General features: G+C 43.8%; 1 protein-coding gene across 1 annotated transcript in view; it reads left to right on the forward strand.

The window, feature by feature from the left end:
• SPMIP2 (sperm microtubule inner protein 2) overlaps positions 1 to 16,428 on the forward strand; it is a 40,420-nt gene that overhangs the window by 11,437 nt on the left and 12,555 nt on the right. Inside the window, exon 3 of the mRNA XM_083832711.1 lies at positions 4,101 to 4,159. Within this exon, the coding sequence (XP_083688837.1) occupies positions 4,101 to 4,159 (59 nt within the window). The remainder of the gene's footprint in view (positions 1 to 4,100; positions 4,160 to 16,428) is intronic.

Consider the following 16,428-nt stretch of genomic DNA (forward strand, 5'->3'; position numbering starts at 1 on the left):
TGAAAGAACCTGTTACTTGCATTTGGCCAATGAACTTGAAGATACAGGGGAGAAAATACTTTAGCTAAACAAAAAACATTTTTCTAGGAATTGGAAACCAAAACCACATATTTTTCCTTCAAAATAAAAGAAAAAAAGATGTTTTAAAGCTGTTCTTACAACATTTTTCTTTCTTCCAGTTATATCCATTTTTGCATAAGTTTGCAAAAGTGAGCACAAGTTCACGAACATCATTAGCTGCTTTCCTGTAAATAAAATTATTACAGAAATAACCTATTTCATAATAGAGAAGAAAAATCAATGCAGAAAGCACAGGAAGGCTATGCTCCTCCATCTCTAAAGATAAATGTCTTTTGTGCCACACAACCTTATCATAAGAAGTTCTTGTTCTCTCTTTGAGCGATTGTTGTAGAGAAGCAACTTCTCTGACCAGTTAAGTATCATGCACATCCATAGTTCTGCACAAGCCCCCACCATTAACAAGGAAAACTAGATATAATAGCAACATTCATACTTCATTTTAATACAAAAAGAGACTTAAACACAAAGTTTATACCTTTGGATGAAGGCTATTTAAGTCTAACATAGCTAGGTATGAAATGCCTCTGCTGGTCAAAAGTAGGTGTGGAGTTAGGCTCGTTTTATGTAATTGCAGTCAGCTTCCCACATGTGACTCCTGATAAGCCCCCCCCCCCCCCCCATCCGAAGGCAGATTGTGTGTATATATGTGTGCATACCTTGCATTTGGAGCAAGGAGCTGCTGGTTCACATAACAGACCCTTCCCACCAACACTGTGGCATCAGGGTGAGATATGCTCAACAGCCACTGATTTCAGAAGCTGATTAGCTGATTGCTCTGTCATGTTAGCTTCGGCCTCATGCTTGGCCCATATCCCCCAATCCTTGATGTTGCTTGCAATTTCTTGAAACAGCCAGAGTACCTCTCCAGACACAGGAATGTGGGCACAGAGCAGGTGGTACCAGGGACTTGTGCTTTTGACCCTGAAGGCCATAGGAATTCAGTTGGTTTGAGGCTTGTGACTGCGTGAAGCTGAGCCTGAGCAGGCACAGCTGGTACACAGAGGGCAGGTGCGCCTTAGGTGCTCTGTTCCTCAAGCTGGGGTAGGCAAAGGTAACCCGGGAGCTTCAGCCTCCCCAAGGCAGGAATTATCTCCCTTCGGTGCAAAAGGCACAGAGCAGTCAAATCTAAATAGAGTTTTCAGAGTGATGTGCTGCTGTTACTTTTACAAGAGTTTTCACACTGAAATGTGCGTGTCTTCCAGAGAAACCCACAGAACAGCTCGGGTTTATCTCCCCTGGCATCTCTGTGAAACAGAGCTGCTACATGCTCTTCTTATCTCTCTACGCACCTTATCACAAGAAAAAAAACACACACACATTCCCCAAAATGTAAGTTGCAGTGACTGCTGAGACAGATGGTCCCAGCACTGCAGCCTGCAGCAGCACCTGGGGCAGGAAGGAGAGTCCTGTCCCCCTCCCAGCCAGGGAAGTGCTGGCAAGCCCCGATCCCTCTCAGCAAACGGGATAAATCCATATGCTGGAGTCCAAGCACCGGTGCCTATACAATGACCTGCTCATAAAGGTTTTAACCAGGCTACCACAGCTCTGTGAAGGAAAGACAGTTGTCCTTCAGAGCAATTGTTGCCCTGAGGTTCAGACGTGCTAGTGCTGCAGACGTGGCCCTGGTTCCCATTCACCCACCCAGAGGGGTCTGTTTTCAGCCCTTGGTTAGGAAAGGGAATGCTTATTTTTTGAAATGTATTTCTGAGTCCTTTAACACAAGACAGACACAGCTGTGTTAGCACAGTCCTAAGGAAAACAAAGTGAAAGAGGAGAACAGCAGAGCAAGAAGGAAGGGAAGGCCCAGCCAGCACAGGTTCACAAAAGGCAGGTTGTGCTTGTCCAACCTCATCTCCTTCTGTGATCGTGTGACCAGACTGGTAGATAAGGGAAGGGCTGTTGATGTAGTCTACTTAGGCTTCAGCAAGGCCTTTGACATGGTCTCCCACAGTATTCTCCTGGGGAAAATGGCTGCCCGTGGCCTAGACAGGTATACTCTTCTCTGGGTAAAGAACTGGCTGCAGGGCCGTGCCCAGCGGGTAGTGGTTAATGGAGTTAAGTCCAGCTGGCGTCCCGTTACAAGTGGTGTCCCCCAGGGGTCGGTACTGGGGCCTACCTTGTTTAATATCTTTACTGATGACCTGGATGAGGGGATTGAGTGTACTCTCAGTAAGTCTGCAGACAACACCAAGTTGGGAGGTAGTGTTGATCTGCCTGAGGGAAGGGTGGCCCTTCAGAGGGATCTGGATAGGCTGGACTGCTGAGCTGAGGTGAATGGGATGAGGTTTAATAAGGCCAAGTGCTGGGTCCTGCACTTTGGCCACAATAACCCCGTGCAACTCTATAGGCTTGGGGCAGGGTGGCTAGAAGACTGTGAAGAGGAAAGGGACCTGGGAGCATTGATTGATGCTTGGCTGAACATGAGCCAGCAGTGTGCCCAGGTGGCCAAGAAGGCCAATGGCATCCTGGCCTGTATTAGAAATAGTGTAGCCAGCAGGACCAGGGAGGTGATCGTCCCCCTGTACTCAGCTCTGGTGAGGCCGCACCTCGAGTACCGTGTTCAGTTTCGGGCTCCTCACTACAGGAATTACATTGAGGCCCTGGAGCATGTCCAGAGGAGGACAACAAAACTGGTGAAGGGCCTAGGACACAAGTCCTGTGAGGAGCAGCTGAAGGAACTGGGGTTGTTGTGTCTGGAGAAGAGGAGGCTCGGGGAGACTTACTGCTCTCTACAACTTCCTGAAGGGAGGTTGTGATGAGGAGGGGGTCGGCCTCTTCTCTCAGATAACTAATGATAGGACTCGAGGAAATGGCCACAAGTTGCACCTGGGGAGATCTAGATTAGATATCGGGAAAAACTTTTTCTCTCAAAGAGTGGTCAGGTGCTGGAACAGCCTGCCCAGGGAGGTGGTGGAGTCACCATCCCTCACGGTGTTCAAGAAGCGCCTGGACAAGGTGCTACAAGATATGATTTAGTAGCTTAGTGGGAAGTATTGGTGATAGGAGGATGGTTGGACTAGATGATCTTGTAGGTCCTTTCCAACCTTGTGTTTTTATGATTCTATGATTCTATGACACTTGTAAGAGGGGAAGCAAACTGGAGGACATGGGCTAGCTCATTGGTCTAAGTATAGCCAGCACAAATTATGAGCTACAGCTTCAATCCTGCTTGAATCCAATGGGTGAAGGAAAAAGGAATTGCCCAAACAGTTGCCAATGCTTTGTAGACATCTGACATTCTTGCTGTTCAATTGTGCAAGACCTGAACAACCACACAGAGCCAATAAAGCCGAGAAGTCAGAGAGAACAATTCAGCCTTCCTGCTTTGTTGAACTCCAGAGGAGCTGTGATTCAGCTATCTGTACCCACTTTATCCCAGCGTATGGTCCAAGTCCTGCCCTCAGACAGGCTGGATGGGAATTTATATAAAGACTGCTCAGGGTGTGGGTGCTGCTGGCCAGCACACGCGCTGTGCTGCACTGCTGCTCTCCCCAAGACAATTGTAACACACGTGGCCATCTCACTCAAGCAAGTTAAGTTTAAAAATTAACTTCTCCTTGGTGGTCAGGCCTCGACATATTTAACAGCGATATCTGCTACCCTGCCTGCGTTGTGCCCCATGATCTCAGAGGCACAGTCTATAGGCACAGTCTAAGTCACGTATTATCCCTGTTCTGTTTCCCATTTGTGTCCTTTAGATGCATTTCAAATACTCCCTTACCTTTCTGACAACTGTTCCTCTGCTTAAAAACAGCTGCAGAGACACATTTCTCTAAGTGACACTTTATTACCTCTCTTGATAATTCTTTACAAAAATTTAAAGGAGTCTAACTGCCGTCAAGCTCTTCATCTCTGCAGCCCCTGCAGAATGTGGAAACAAGTAATGATTGCCATTTTTTGCTTTTTCTAGCTTTGTTGTCACATTGCCACCTAAGTGGACGTATTATATTCTTCCTGCCTGGTACTACACATGTGCCTTAAGGTTAACATTGTACCTCATTTCTGTTTCTCTTTGACAGAGAAGACCCATTTGGCAGGCTGCTGAAGATCAAGCCACACACCAATACCAAAGTCCATGGTAACCACTTATTTATTGTTGAAAAATCACTCTATTTGCTGCTGTATAAGGATGTTCCTCAGGAGCTCCTGGAATAGGCAAATCAATGGCATACTGGACTGCCAAGCCCAACAGATCTAATAAAAGCCTACTGCTGGCACCCATTGCTGCAGAAAACCATTGAGAATAGAATATGTGGCTGATATTTTGTCAAACACCAATAGGAGTATTCCAGAGCTAAACTACAATGTGTTTCAAGCAACTGGAAGAGCTCTCGGGGGAATATTTACCCCCCTTTGAAGAGAGAGCCCTGTTTCACAGAACCCCATTCACTTTTCAAGGAGAATTAATTTCTCCATTTACTTTAGTTAATGCATCTTGAAAGAAATCACAGGTTTATAAAGCAGTAATTAGCAACAATCACCTTCAGCTGGGAACATGCTACAGAAATTGTAGAGTGATAGTAGAAAAAGCCTTTATGGGACTAGCAGAGCTGTTCCAGCAAAACCATGTATGTGGAAAGAGCTTGTATTGTGTTAGCAATATAAAGACTTCCAGAGGTCCACCATGACCAGGAGCTTTGACTACTGAGGCATTTATAATGGAGACCCAGGTTAAACATGGAGAGATGAAAAGGACTGAGGGCATTTATGGAGAAGAAGAGTTCCAGGGGTTTTGTTGCATCTCCTCTCCTTCCCCCCAGAATTTCCCACTGGGAAATAGAGTACATTAATGTGTGCAAGGCAATGACCTCCACTGGAAAATGGGACATGCTTAAATTCCCTACAACTAGCCTGGGAAGCAGCAGGTGATGACTGAAGTGCATCAACCACCACAGCAGGTCTCCGCATGTGCCCACCAGCTCCCGGGGCTGCCGAAACCCATCCTGCCCCTGCTCAGCAGACGTATCGGCGCCTGCACTGCCTCAGATGCCAGAGCAGCTCTTCCAAGCTGAACTCCATGTTGCTGGTAGTAGCAGCACTACCAGGAACAGATGGGCCAGCTGGTCTTCAAAAGCTGTAACTGCTCCCTAAACTACAGCATGGGTATGCTCCCTAGTGTGCCAGGAGTAGGAAAGCGTTATGAATTTACTGCTTATTTTGGTTATTACAGTAGTGTGTTGTTGAGACTTGCGTAGGCTGGTGACAAGCTACAACATAAAAAGCGCTACCACAAAATCCCTGATCCAACGATATCTACAGTCCATCCCTGGACGACAGCCAATGCTGTCAGGCAGCATTGCAGCTTTGCCATTTTTGTAAAGCACTCATAAAGCATGCACCTTATTAAGCACTTTGAAAGTAATCCTGGTTTAAATTGATCGTTGAACAAAGAAGCAGCAGCTTGCTGTTGGGGAATGTTTTATTTGCTTTTCATCATAGAAAGGTGGATAGGAAAACAAAGTCACCCAAGCTGGAAACAAATAAATTAAATGCATTCAATTAGCTAATGTAATGTCTCACAATGAGGGCACTATTAGAAAATTAAATTAGCTCTTCCTGGTACGCTGGGATTCTTTAAGTCATTAACACTCTTTTTTTTTTTTTTTTTTTTTTAAGATACTGTCTGAAATACACAGGGGATTATTTCTCACCATAGCCTCTTTCTTTTCCTTACCATACCTTTCACTCCTGATTCTCTTCAGTCTTATAATCAGTGCTAATATGTGAAAAGTATTTCTAAGCTAAATAACTGGTGAAATTCATGAGTGCAAGGAACATATTTCAGATTTTTCTAATGGAACATGGTGTTCTCAGAGATCAGTTTGATGAGATGTTGTATGATTTAGTAGATTCACTGGTTAGAAAAAGGCTTTACTCAAACATACTCACTGGTAGCTTCTCATGCCTTTTTACGGCAAAGCAACTGAAAACAAAAGGTGGAAGTCAGGTTTTTTTTGTGCAGGACTGCCCTCGCAATGTTACTCTGAATGAGGTCCATCCAACTTGTATTATGTTAATTAATGGCAGTGAGGCATTTATTGAGGATAGCTACAGAGTCACCAGGAGCACCTCCCTCACACGTGCCACAGCGGCATGCTCCATGTGGTGTGGGGGCAGAGACTGCCCATCCTCTCACGCTGTCCCCATCAGGATGCTGAAGAGCCTCTGGTTAGGAAATGTGGTGCATGATCAGAAATGTCTTTATAACTTCATCTGGTCTTTGCTGAAGAAGCACAGTGAGAAGGGATCAGGAGACATCCTATGAGCACACACCTGTTCAGTACATGTATTTTCAGAGGGTGCTCCTTCCTCTTTGCAAATATTTCTGAACTCACCTGGATCATGTCGTGGCCCCATGGCTGAGCTAAGGAGAATGATGGAGGAAGGATGGAGAGGAACTGATCCACCACATGGAGAAACCCAAAGTCTGCATTGAAGATGGCTCAACAGCAGGAAACAGGGGTCCCGAGCAGGGTGTCAGGGTTGAGAAAGAGCTATCTGGGTAGAAAAAGGCACTTTGACCAAGAGCGTTTTTTTTCCCAGGCAAGTGAAACAGCCAGGTACAGATGGAGCTCCAATATCTTGATACTCATGTGCTTAAAAACGAGTGCTTTGCTGGATGAGATTTGGCATGCCCTTATGTAAGCAAATTATTTTTATCTGCTTCTAGCCTAATAGAGACTTGAATATTTTGAGAACTCATAGATCTCATTGCTATGGAAACTAACTCAGTATCTTTAGGACAGTCTTGCTATCTCTGATTTGCAGAGTCTGCATCTAATCGAGAGAGAGAGAGAGAGAGAGGGACAAGCCTAGTTACATTTGCTGTTTCAGTCCCACTCCTTACTGCCCTTTGTGTCACCTCCATAGCCAAAGGCAGAGTCCAACAGCCTTTACAGGGCAGGGAGGCTGCAATACCAGCAGCTCAATGCCAGATTTCTGGTTTTGATACCAACTAGAAATGAGGGGACTTAAGCTGTTAGCATGGACAATCAACACAGTAGATGAAGCACACAAACCGGGCTCATCCACGGCTGAACAGCCCCATAGGGAAGCCCTGCCTCATAGAGCTGTGCTCTCCTTTGGTGGGTGACCAAGCCAGAAGGCTCACTGATGCTCTGAAGCACTGAACAACTCTTTCCCAATCCAGAGGTTTGCAGTGGGAGGATTTGCTTGTCCTTTTTTTGAGAATTGTGTGGACAAGAGGCACTGCTGCCATGGGACGGATTTAGCGGGCGCCATCTCAGTGAAACTGGTTGGCTCCATCTTGTGTCGGAACATCTGCTTCATTGCAAAATCTGGGGTTTCCCCTCTCCTGCCCAACTTTTCTCCTTCTGCACCAAGTTATTTACTCTCTTTTTACAGTTTACCCAAACTTGGTCCAGCAACACTGTAAGGATGATACAAGAGAGAGAGATATAACCCTGCTGAGAAACTGGTACTTGACACACCTTAGTTTCTTTAAAGCACTGACTGAGCCAGTGCAGAGCTGCTTGCATTTTTTTGGTTTGCTTTCTCTTAATCAGTTTGTATATTGGGAGAGAAAATTTTGTCTTTTTCCGAAGTAGTTCAAGGGCTAATATACTCCTGTCTTTCATGGCCACCAAAGACTTCTCTGCATAATTCAAACTCGAGACTTCACATCAAAAATTTTTAAATGTTGCTGGAATTTTACTACTCTAGAAACAGAAAGGGTTTTTCTTTTTTTCTTTTTTTTTTTTTAGTCTAACCAAAACAAACAAACAAACAAACAAAAACCTTGCCTCTTCATGGATAGGTTACTTTAAAAAAAAAAAAAAAGAATTATTTCAGTTGTGATATGCCTACACTTTTACTCAGAAGTGGGATGAATTGTGAAGTCCAGCTGTTAAAAAAAAAAAAGCTTTTTTTTCTGGTAAAAAAATAGTAAATTTTAATTTATATAATCCATAGGGTTGTTTTTTTTTTCTCTTTCTACCAAAAAATTAGTGCTTGTCAATAAAAATGTATTCCTCCCAAATGCTAATGTAAATTGCCACTTAATACATTAGTTTCTATTACATATAATCCATATATCTTAGTACTAGGCAAATGTGCCTCATTCAGGTTACGTCAGCATCCAAGGCTAAAGGAGTTCTGTCCACATTCCTCTTTGTTATTCTTTTCTTTGCTATTTTTACCTTTATGTAACATTGATTTTCTTCCCTCTTTGCAGAACAAGGCTAATCTCTTATAGCTGCTCAAAGGTGCTTTTTTTTTTTTTTTGTCTCTCCAGAAAGGTAAGCTCATATTCTTATTAAACTGTTGCAGCATCTTTTTCTGGATTTCCCCCCGCACACACCCCGTATGAGTTAAACCAGTATCTCATCGTGCTCCCTTTATATCCAAGCCAAGTATTAGATATATTAGATCATAGGCAAGCATTCAAATTTTTGGAGAATCAGGGTCATGCAATGGTGGAAAATTAGAAGAAAGCATTTTTTTATAGGTTAAAGGGAAATCAGCTTCATCAGGGAAAATCCCACAAGTTTAATTCTTGTAATGGATGGCGGTGACACACGCTCTGCTTTCTGTGATGAATATTATTCCATAAAAGAATGCAACATGAACCAGTAGTTAAACTAGGACAGATGTTGCTGGAAATATTTAAAAGATGTTTACTTTATATTATTAGTGATCAAATATGCAGTGTTCTTGGGTATGTCATCCTCATGACTTCCCACAAGACATAATATTTTCCTTGTTGGAAAAAGCAAATAACTCAAGTTGTAGGCAGTTTTTAGTAACCGAGATATTTTGGCCTGGTGATGTAGCTGCTGAGGTATCCACCAGCATCCCCAGCCCCCATCCAAACTGCTTCCCCAGCCTTGCTCCCCTTTTTCCCTCCAAACATTGAAATGATTCCCACCTTCTCCTCCCAGAGCTGGTACTTTCCTTGGTAGCTCTGCAATGAGGAACTTCCAGCCTCAACTATCCGGAGCAAATTGTCCCTTCTTCCTGTGGCTACCACTCAAAATAACCTATTTCTTCTTGCCATTTACTCAGTGAATTTCTCTGGGCTTGAATTAAGAAGTGATTTTTTTTTTGTTCCTGACTAGGGCATGAAATTGGCAAATGCAGGGTTTTCCTTTACAAAGCTCACAAAGGTTTCAGCTATTGCAGTAAAACTGCTGCAATCTTCTCTGAGGACATACTTGTAGTGATTAAAAAAATAAATAAATCACGGTAGTTAATACTCTCCTGTAAAGTTAAAGCTGATTTAAGAGTGCCTACATTCTGAGTTGCATTAATATAATCCCCTTTAACTAATCAGGTGTGAGTTGTACGTGGAGTGTACCCAAATACTCTATTATAGAGGAAAAAAAGACTGATCAGCTGCAAAGAAAGGGAGGTGTGAACCCTTCCTTCTGGCCTCCCCTCTCTCTTCCCACTGAGCCTGCCACCCTTTCAGGATGAAGACAGGCCTAGTTGCATTAAAGCCGGGGCAGCACACAAAAAAAACACTTCTTTGTGATCTCCTCGGGGCTCTTGTGGCTGCCTGCTCGCTCCTCCGTCACCCCACGGACACGAGCATCCAGCTGGTTGCTCCCAGGATCTGCACCCTCCCACCCCACTTCTCCCTGATAACCGCAGGGCGGCCACACCAGATGCCCTTTCCTTTTAGACCCACCTTGCTATCTCAAAGCCAAACAGCCCAAACTATCCTGTTCCCTCCCTGTTAAGTACCCGTATCATTGACCTCCTTTTAGGTTTCTCAGCTTCCCCCCACCCTCCTTTCTCGGTTCCCCCCCCCCCCCCCCCCCCCTCCCGTTGCTCAATCACTCGAGCTGCTGGGCCAGTGTCGCAGCAGAGGGCCGCAGGGCAGCCCTGGGGAAGGCCAGGAGCCATCACCGAGCCTTGTGCTCCGAGCTTGCCCCACAGCGGGGCTGTCCCAGCTGCAGTAACAGGTTTTGTCCCCTCGGTTCCTCAGCCTGCGTCCTCTTTTTCCTCATGCTTTTAGTCCATCTTCTCACAAGCAGCTTGAAATTGGGCTCACCAGAAAACCTGTGGCTGCCATTTTCCATCTACCTCTCTGGCATGCCTGTCTGTTTTGGGGACCAAAATTTTTGGCCTTGTGAAATTCTTTGGCCCTGTGGTGGTGGCTGGTGAAGGAGGGTGGAAGAGGATTAAGCTCTTGCTGATGTGGGAAGGCAAAATGCTAGGGAGAGCTCTGTAGAAATGACTCGGTAGCGTTTTCTGATTTCCGGATGGTGAAGGAAACAGGCCGGGAGGAGAAAACTGGCTGGGCAGCAGCCATCATACGCTGGCCAAAGAGGCAGCCTTCCTCAGACGCCTGTGCTTTGAATGCTAGTGTGCTAAATGCCTTGCTTTGATACCATTTACAGAGCGCTTCCCTTCCCTTGGGCTGTTTCTATATCTAAAATGTGCTTGCTGCAGTATGACCATAGATTACTTTTCTCATCAGCCTGAGGGCGCAGGAATTGATACAGCTCTTACTGCGATCCCACTGACTTCAGGGGAATTACTTCCCATTAGAGCAAGCAAAATCAGAACGAACTCTCCCTTCCTCTGTTATTAACGGAGTCGTACCGTGAAGCCCACTGGAGTAGTCAGAGACAGCCGGAGATAAATCGGCCTGTGTTCTCGTGCAGCGCTGTCCCTGTGCATGTGACAGGATAAACTACATGTTCAGATACACCACAGAAAAGATAAACTTATCCTTAGTGTATATCGCTTTCCGTCTGCCATCCCCAGCACGTGAGGCAGAGCCTGCCTGCCTTGCCATGCAGCAGAGCAGCTTTGTGTTGGGCAGTGCTGGGCATCCTCCTCCTCGCCCCAGAGCCCCCCGAGAGCCAGAACCACGCTGCCAGAGCAGGGAAGGGGCAGCGACAGAAAATTTATCTGCTGTCTGCTTTTATTATTGATTTGAAAACCGTAATTTTATTTTCTCTAGCTCTTTCTGTTGGGAAGCAAAGTACTCAGGCATTCAGACTCTCACAAAGCCCTTTCATCCTCATCTTATAAATGGGAAAACCCTGAGATTTCAAATTATTTGCCCTTGTCCATAGATGTGGTGGAGCCAGAAGCAGTTCCCAGTTCCAGCTTGCCACTTGAATATATTTAACCACAAGATCATCCTTCTTCTTCATCATTCCTTAGCATTTAATTTAGACACAAACATAAAAATGGAACAAAACAACAACATTCCCCCTCCCCCCCCACCAAACCTCAGGCCCAGATCCACCATGAGTCAGACACGCAGAGCCAAACTGCACCCAGCCAGTGCATGGCTGCTGTAGGAAGTGCTGGCAACTGCCTCCCTCTGCAGAGACCAGTTACACCGTGGAGATACTCCCCAAATAGACCACAATTTATGCTGAATGAGGATGGGAAAGGAGCTGTCAAAGGAGGACACATTCTGCACCCCCAGAAGCAAATCCAAAAACCACTCCAAGCGATGTCCTGAGTGGCTCTCAAGTCACAAACACCATGGGGAGCCTACTGGGCCCCTCCGGACTTGTGTTTCCCACCATTCGTGTTAATGGAATAGTCTACCCCAATGTTTTATTCCAGGTGTTACTGATGAAGGTCTTTCTCTTCCCAATGTTAATGCGTTTTTCCTACTCTCTTCCTTTTGGGCAAAAAGAAATAATGAATATCTCAACAACTAACATCTCGCAGTTCTTTGTAACAAAGAGGCCATTTACCTTCTCAGCAGCTTTTACCTCCATGGATGCACCCATGACTAACAATAAGGCTACGATGGTGTTCTTCTGAGCTTTGCCTGCGTGCTTAGTAATATCTGTTAAAGTGAGCAGCAGCAAAACTGTTCCAAATGCGGACAGGTTCAGAGATGAAGGTGATAGTTCCAGCTCCTAGGTGTCACGTCCCCAAAGGTGAAGTTGTTCCCAAAGGTGGAGTCAGTTTTCCTACCTTCATGCTGCCAGCTGCACGTCAATTCACATATATAGTTTTTTTCCTTACGTCCAAGACCTAGAGGACATTTTTGTTTTAAACAGTGAACTATAAAAATTGTTTTCTTATCTGTGCCTTCTGCTGATACATTCTCAGTATGAACATATCTTCCGTATTTCTCTAAAATAAATAGGTTTCCTCTCCCCTTCTCACTCCCTGCCTCAAGTTCAGAACTGTCAGGAATTACAATTGCTGATGTTGTGCTTGCTGTGGGGCCACAGAGAAGTGTGGCTTTGGCATAAGCAGAAATTTGACCTGCAGTTTTCTTAGCCTTCAGCTGAAGGAAAGAGGATGTTGCCTCTTGCATAAAGGGGTTTCACAAAGAACTCACGTAACCTGTTCCCAGCCAGTGCTGGTTACAGTGCCAGTTAAAGCTGCAAGCAAATGGGAAAAGATCCAGTTGGCCTGACTAAACGTTTTTACTTTTTTTAAACACACGTGATAAAAAAACCCTGCAGCTCAGTTTTTCGCCTTTTATCATATCACTAACTCATGACTTCAGGCTACCCCGTAGCAAAACTGTAGAAGCTGAGATCTAATGTTTGCAGCACGGGCTACAACAAATCTTTTTGCAGATTTGCAGAAGAGAACAAAGAATGAAAACCAGCTCAGTCCCTTTGTTCCCACTCTAGCCTTTAATGTTGTAAAAGGCAGTTCAATTTCATATAATCACAACAGCAAGCAGCTATAACAGAATACATTAAAAACACATTTGTTCAATAAAAGAATGCCATTTCACAAAAGGTCATGCTTTCAGTTTTGAGAAGGCTGCTAGTCACAAGCAAAATGCCAATACATCATATCACAAAACATTGACTTGCCTATTCCCTAGCTGCCTTAGCTACAAGAATGAGACAAACAGTATTTACCTGCCTCCTCGAATGCTGAAGCATTCAGTCATAAATTAAAAAACATACTACTGAATATTTTAAAGGAGGCACATGTGAAATAAAACATATAATTCCATAAAGTGGATAATGTATGAGAAATGCATTGTTAAAAGTCTCCTCGGGGAAGAAAAAAAAAACTGAACAATAACTACACTGAAACTATTTCATTGTTTTTAGACTAGTTGTTCGTAACATGCCTCAGCATTTATTTAGGAGATAGTTACTTGGCACTAAACTTTGAATATTTAACACAAACTAACATTTCTTCAGTTTCAGGGAGTTTCTCCTCCCTACCCAAACATCTGCAGCACAGCACTCTGGTTCCAGTGACTGTAGGCATTCCCATAGATGTACACCACTTCTGTATTCTCATCTATAGCTCCAAAGTGTTATTTCCTATAATTGTGACCTGCATTCTGTAAAGTTTCCAACAACTTTGAAAGGTGATTTTTATGCTACAAGAAAATTCACTTTTAATCTGGGGTAAATTTATTGCCTCATTTAATCTGCAACCTCGTATTGACTAGATGAGCCTAGCTCTTTGCCATTTATCTCTTGGGCACTTAGTTAATGAAGGAAGAGAATTTTGCTGATTGCGTTGGCTGAATTTTTGTCTTTTTAAAATGTTGTTCAAGCAAAAAGATGAATACTCATCAGTTCAGATACACGGAACACAGTACTACCTGTGATGTTCATTCTTCTCATTTTTGTCCTGAGTGGTATTTAAAAGTAGGTCAGGTTTCTGTATGCCAAGCATTAGAGGCAGCAACACCTGTAATTATCGTTCCTTTTAACGAAGTGCTTGTTGGTGATTTAAATCTTTTCCAAATGCACCACTCCATTAAAATGCCTGGTGGTGTATAGGCAGTCTCAGTTTTTTAAAGATTCAGCTATAACAGATCATCTTTATTTCAGAATTGAGGAATTATGTTGCTTTGCCCTTATTAAAAATAAAATCAGTAAAAGGAATGGGTTTTGTTTGCCCTCACACCTCTGGAAACAAGACTTGAAATTTCTCAAGCTTGCCACCATGATGAGGTTGTGCATGAGCAGTTTTCGCCTGACCAAGTCCTACCGCTTGGCGCAACAGTTCATTATCCTCAGAAGAAATCTATAATCATTTATTATATAAATTCAGTGAATATTCCCCCAGCATCGCATGTGCTCCAGGTCTTTTGAACAGTTAAAGGGCAGACCAGGTCTAAAGTGAGAAGGTATGAAAACTGTGAAGTGAGAGGGTAGCCATGAAGATGGGAAAAGATGGGAATAGGAGGGCCCCTAAACAGGAACAGAGGATGGGGAAAAGGCTGTAAGGCAGGAGGAGACAAAAGCAGAAGCTGGAGAGATGGAGATGTCTTTCTTTAATCAGTCCTCTCCCACACACATTTTGGTTCAGAACTTGAAAACGAACAGATAGCTCTTGGGCCTCAACCTACCTCTGCTGCTAGCAAACAGCTTTAAAACCCAATGGGGTAAAACCACGTTTTCTCATTCACCTCTCTTCCTACCAGTGAATGCTGCCCCCTGCAACCTTAATGCTATTTTAATTTCTCTTTGCCAATGTAATAAAAAATAATTACTGTAGCAGCATAAAGGATTATCAGATTTGTCTCTTAGCTGAGGCATGGTAGGAATGCAAATAATCAACCAAAGAGTTGACAACCTAGAAATGCTGATTGCCTTACAGAATAAATGGTATGTGGACATGAGTTTCTTATCCTGATACATACAGGTTTATTTGCATAACTGTATCTTAAACATCAATTAAGGACCAATCCATGCAATTGATATATATATTAAAAAAAAAATCATAATCAATGCTTTCTTACTCAAGGAAAGTTTCAAGAGAGAATTAGCATTCTAAATTGCAAAATATTCAAACAAAACCACTGATTATTACTGATACGAGCTTTTAAATGGCTTATGACACATCCAGATTGGTTCAGTAAGAAAACAGGTTTGGGGCTGGATAGTAACTGAGATTTTCTGTTGGTTTTGTGGTTAAGGATAGCCAGATGGATAAGGATTTTATTATAGGTGTTGGCAAGTTAATGCTGCTGAAAGCCTGACACATGACGCGTTGACTCAAAGCTGGAACATCAGACTTTCATCAACACTAAATTCAAGCAGTGTTTCTGAAACTGTAGCCTGGATGTGCCACTGCAGTTTGTGTATAACCTGCCTCAAAAGAAGAATAACCACAAACATCAGGAATTATTCTGTCCTAAGTGAGAAGGATTAGCAAAGAGCATTCACCACAAAAGAAGAGCCAGAACTCTTGAGAAGCCGCGCGTGCAAATACATGTACTGCGTTCTGCTCCTGTGTGTGCCCAGCTTGCACAGAGCCCACTTCACATCACCCAGCCTGGAAAAAATAGGTTTCACCTGCGGTCTTCTACTGCACTGAATCCAGACTTCAGATAGGGGAGAAGCACGCAAGTCATCTCCAAACCCTGTACTGTAGATGAAGCTCTAAAACACATGCAATTTGTTGAAAATACATGCACCAGATTCATCAGTTAAATCCCTGATTTCCTAATTCAACAGTGAAAGCAGCGTTGGCTTGGAATGTCTGAACCAAAGCAATCCAGCTGGAAACGAGTCGTCTCCCAAGGAGTCACACGTGGCTGACATTTATCTTTGTTTCTTCATTTGTAGGATAGACAGCCATTTACATTCCTGAAAGACCTTGTCTCAGCAGTTTCCCTTTTGAGATGGTACAGTAAGGAAAAGAGCTAACTAATCTATTTGTGGCCTTCAAACAGTACACCAGAAACTTGATACGCATGGACAGGTGCTTGCCTGGGAAAGCTGTTCATCTAATTTTAGATATGCCAAGATGAACTGGAGGAAAAAATATTACGGATAGGGTAGTGACAGCAGAGAAAGGATTCTGGTTAGGAAGAGAATAGAGTAACTTGACCAGTGTGTGTCCATGCAGTGTGCCATTTTGTTACTAACATGAACAATATAAAGCTTTACCTTAATTATCAATTGATGTTCAGTGATTAAGCATCTCTTTAGAGTGTCTCCTCTTGTCAAAATAGGATTTCTTTCCAAAGACGGCCCCTATCTCTTGGCCAGCTTAATATGAGAACTTCTCCATTAATACAGATTTCAGCTGAGATAGTGGACACCTGCATGGAGCCAACGCAGCAATCAGCAAGAGGGCGGGTAGGGAGAGCTCAAAAATGAGCAGCAAGCTGCTGCATTTGAGATATAACAGAGGTCAATGCTTTCCTAAGTAATCAGGGCTTTTGGTCAGGGGACATTGGGAATGAGGTAGGTTTTGGATGCTTTTTCCACCAGGGCAGGATGTGCTTAGCTTGCAGTGCCTCCCAGCAATCAGCAGCCCAGCTGGAACCCATCAGCAGCAGTCGGCTCCAGGCTTATGACATCACTGTGGCACGGAGAACATTTTTCACATACTAAGACAGCACAGATACAGGCTGGGAGCCGGAGGAGTTTGTTAAGTAGGCAAACTGCTGGCTGCAGACCCTTC

This window comes from Anser anser (genome assembly GCF_964211835.1).
Source record: "Anser anser genome assembly, chromosome: 4".
Classification (NCBI taxonomy): domain Eukaryota; kingdom Metazoa; phylum Chordata; class Aves; order Anseriformes; family Anatidae; genus Anser; species Anser anser.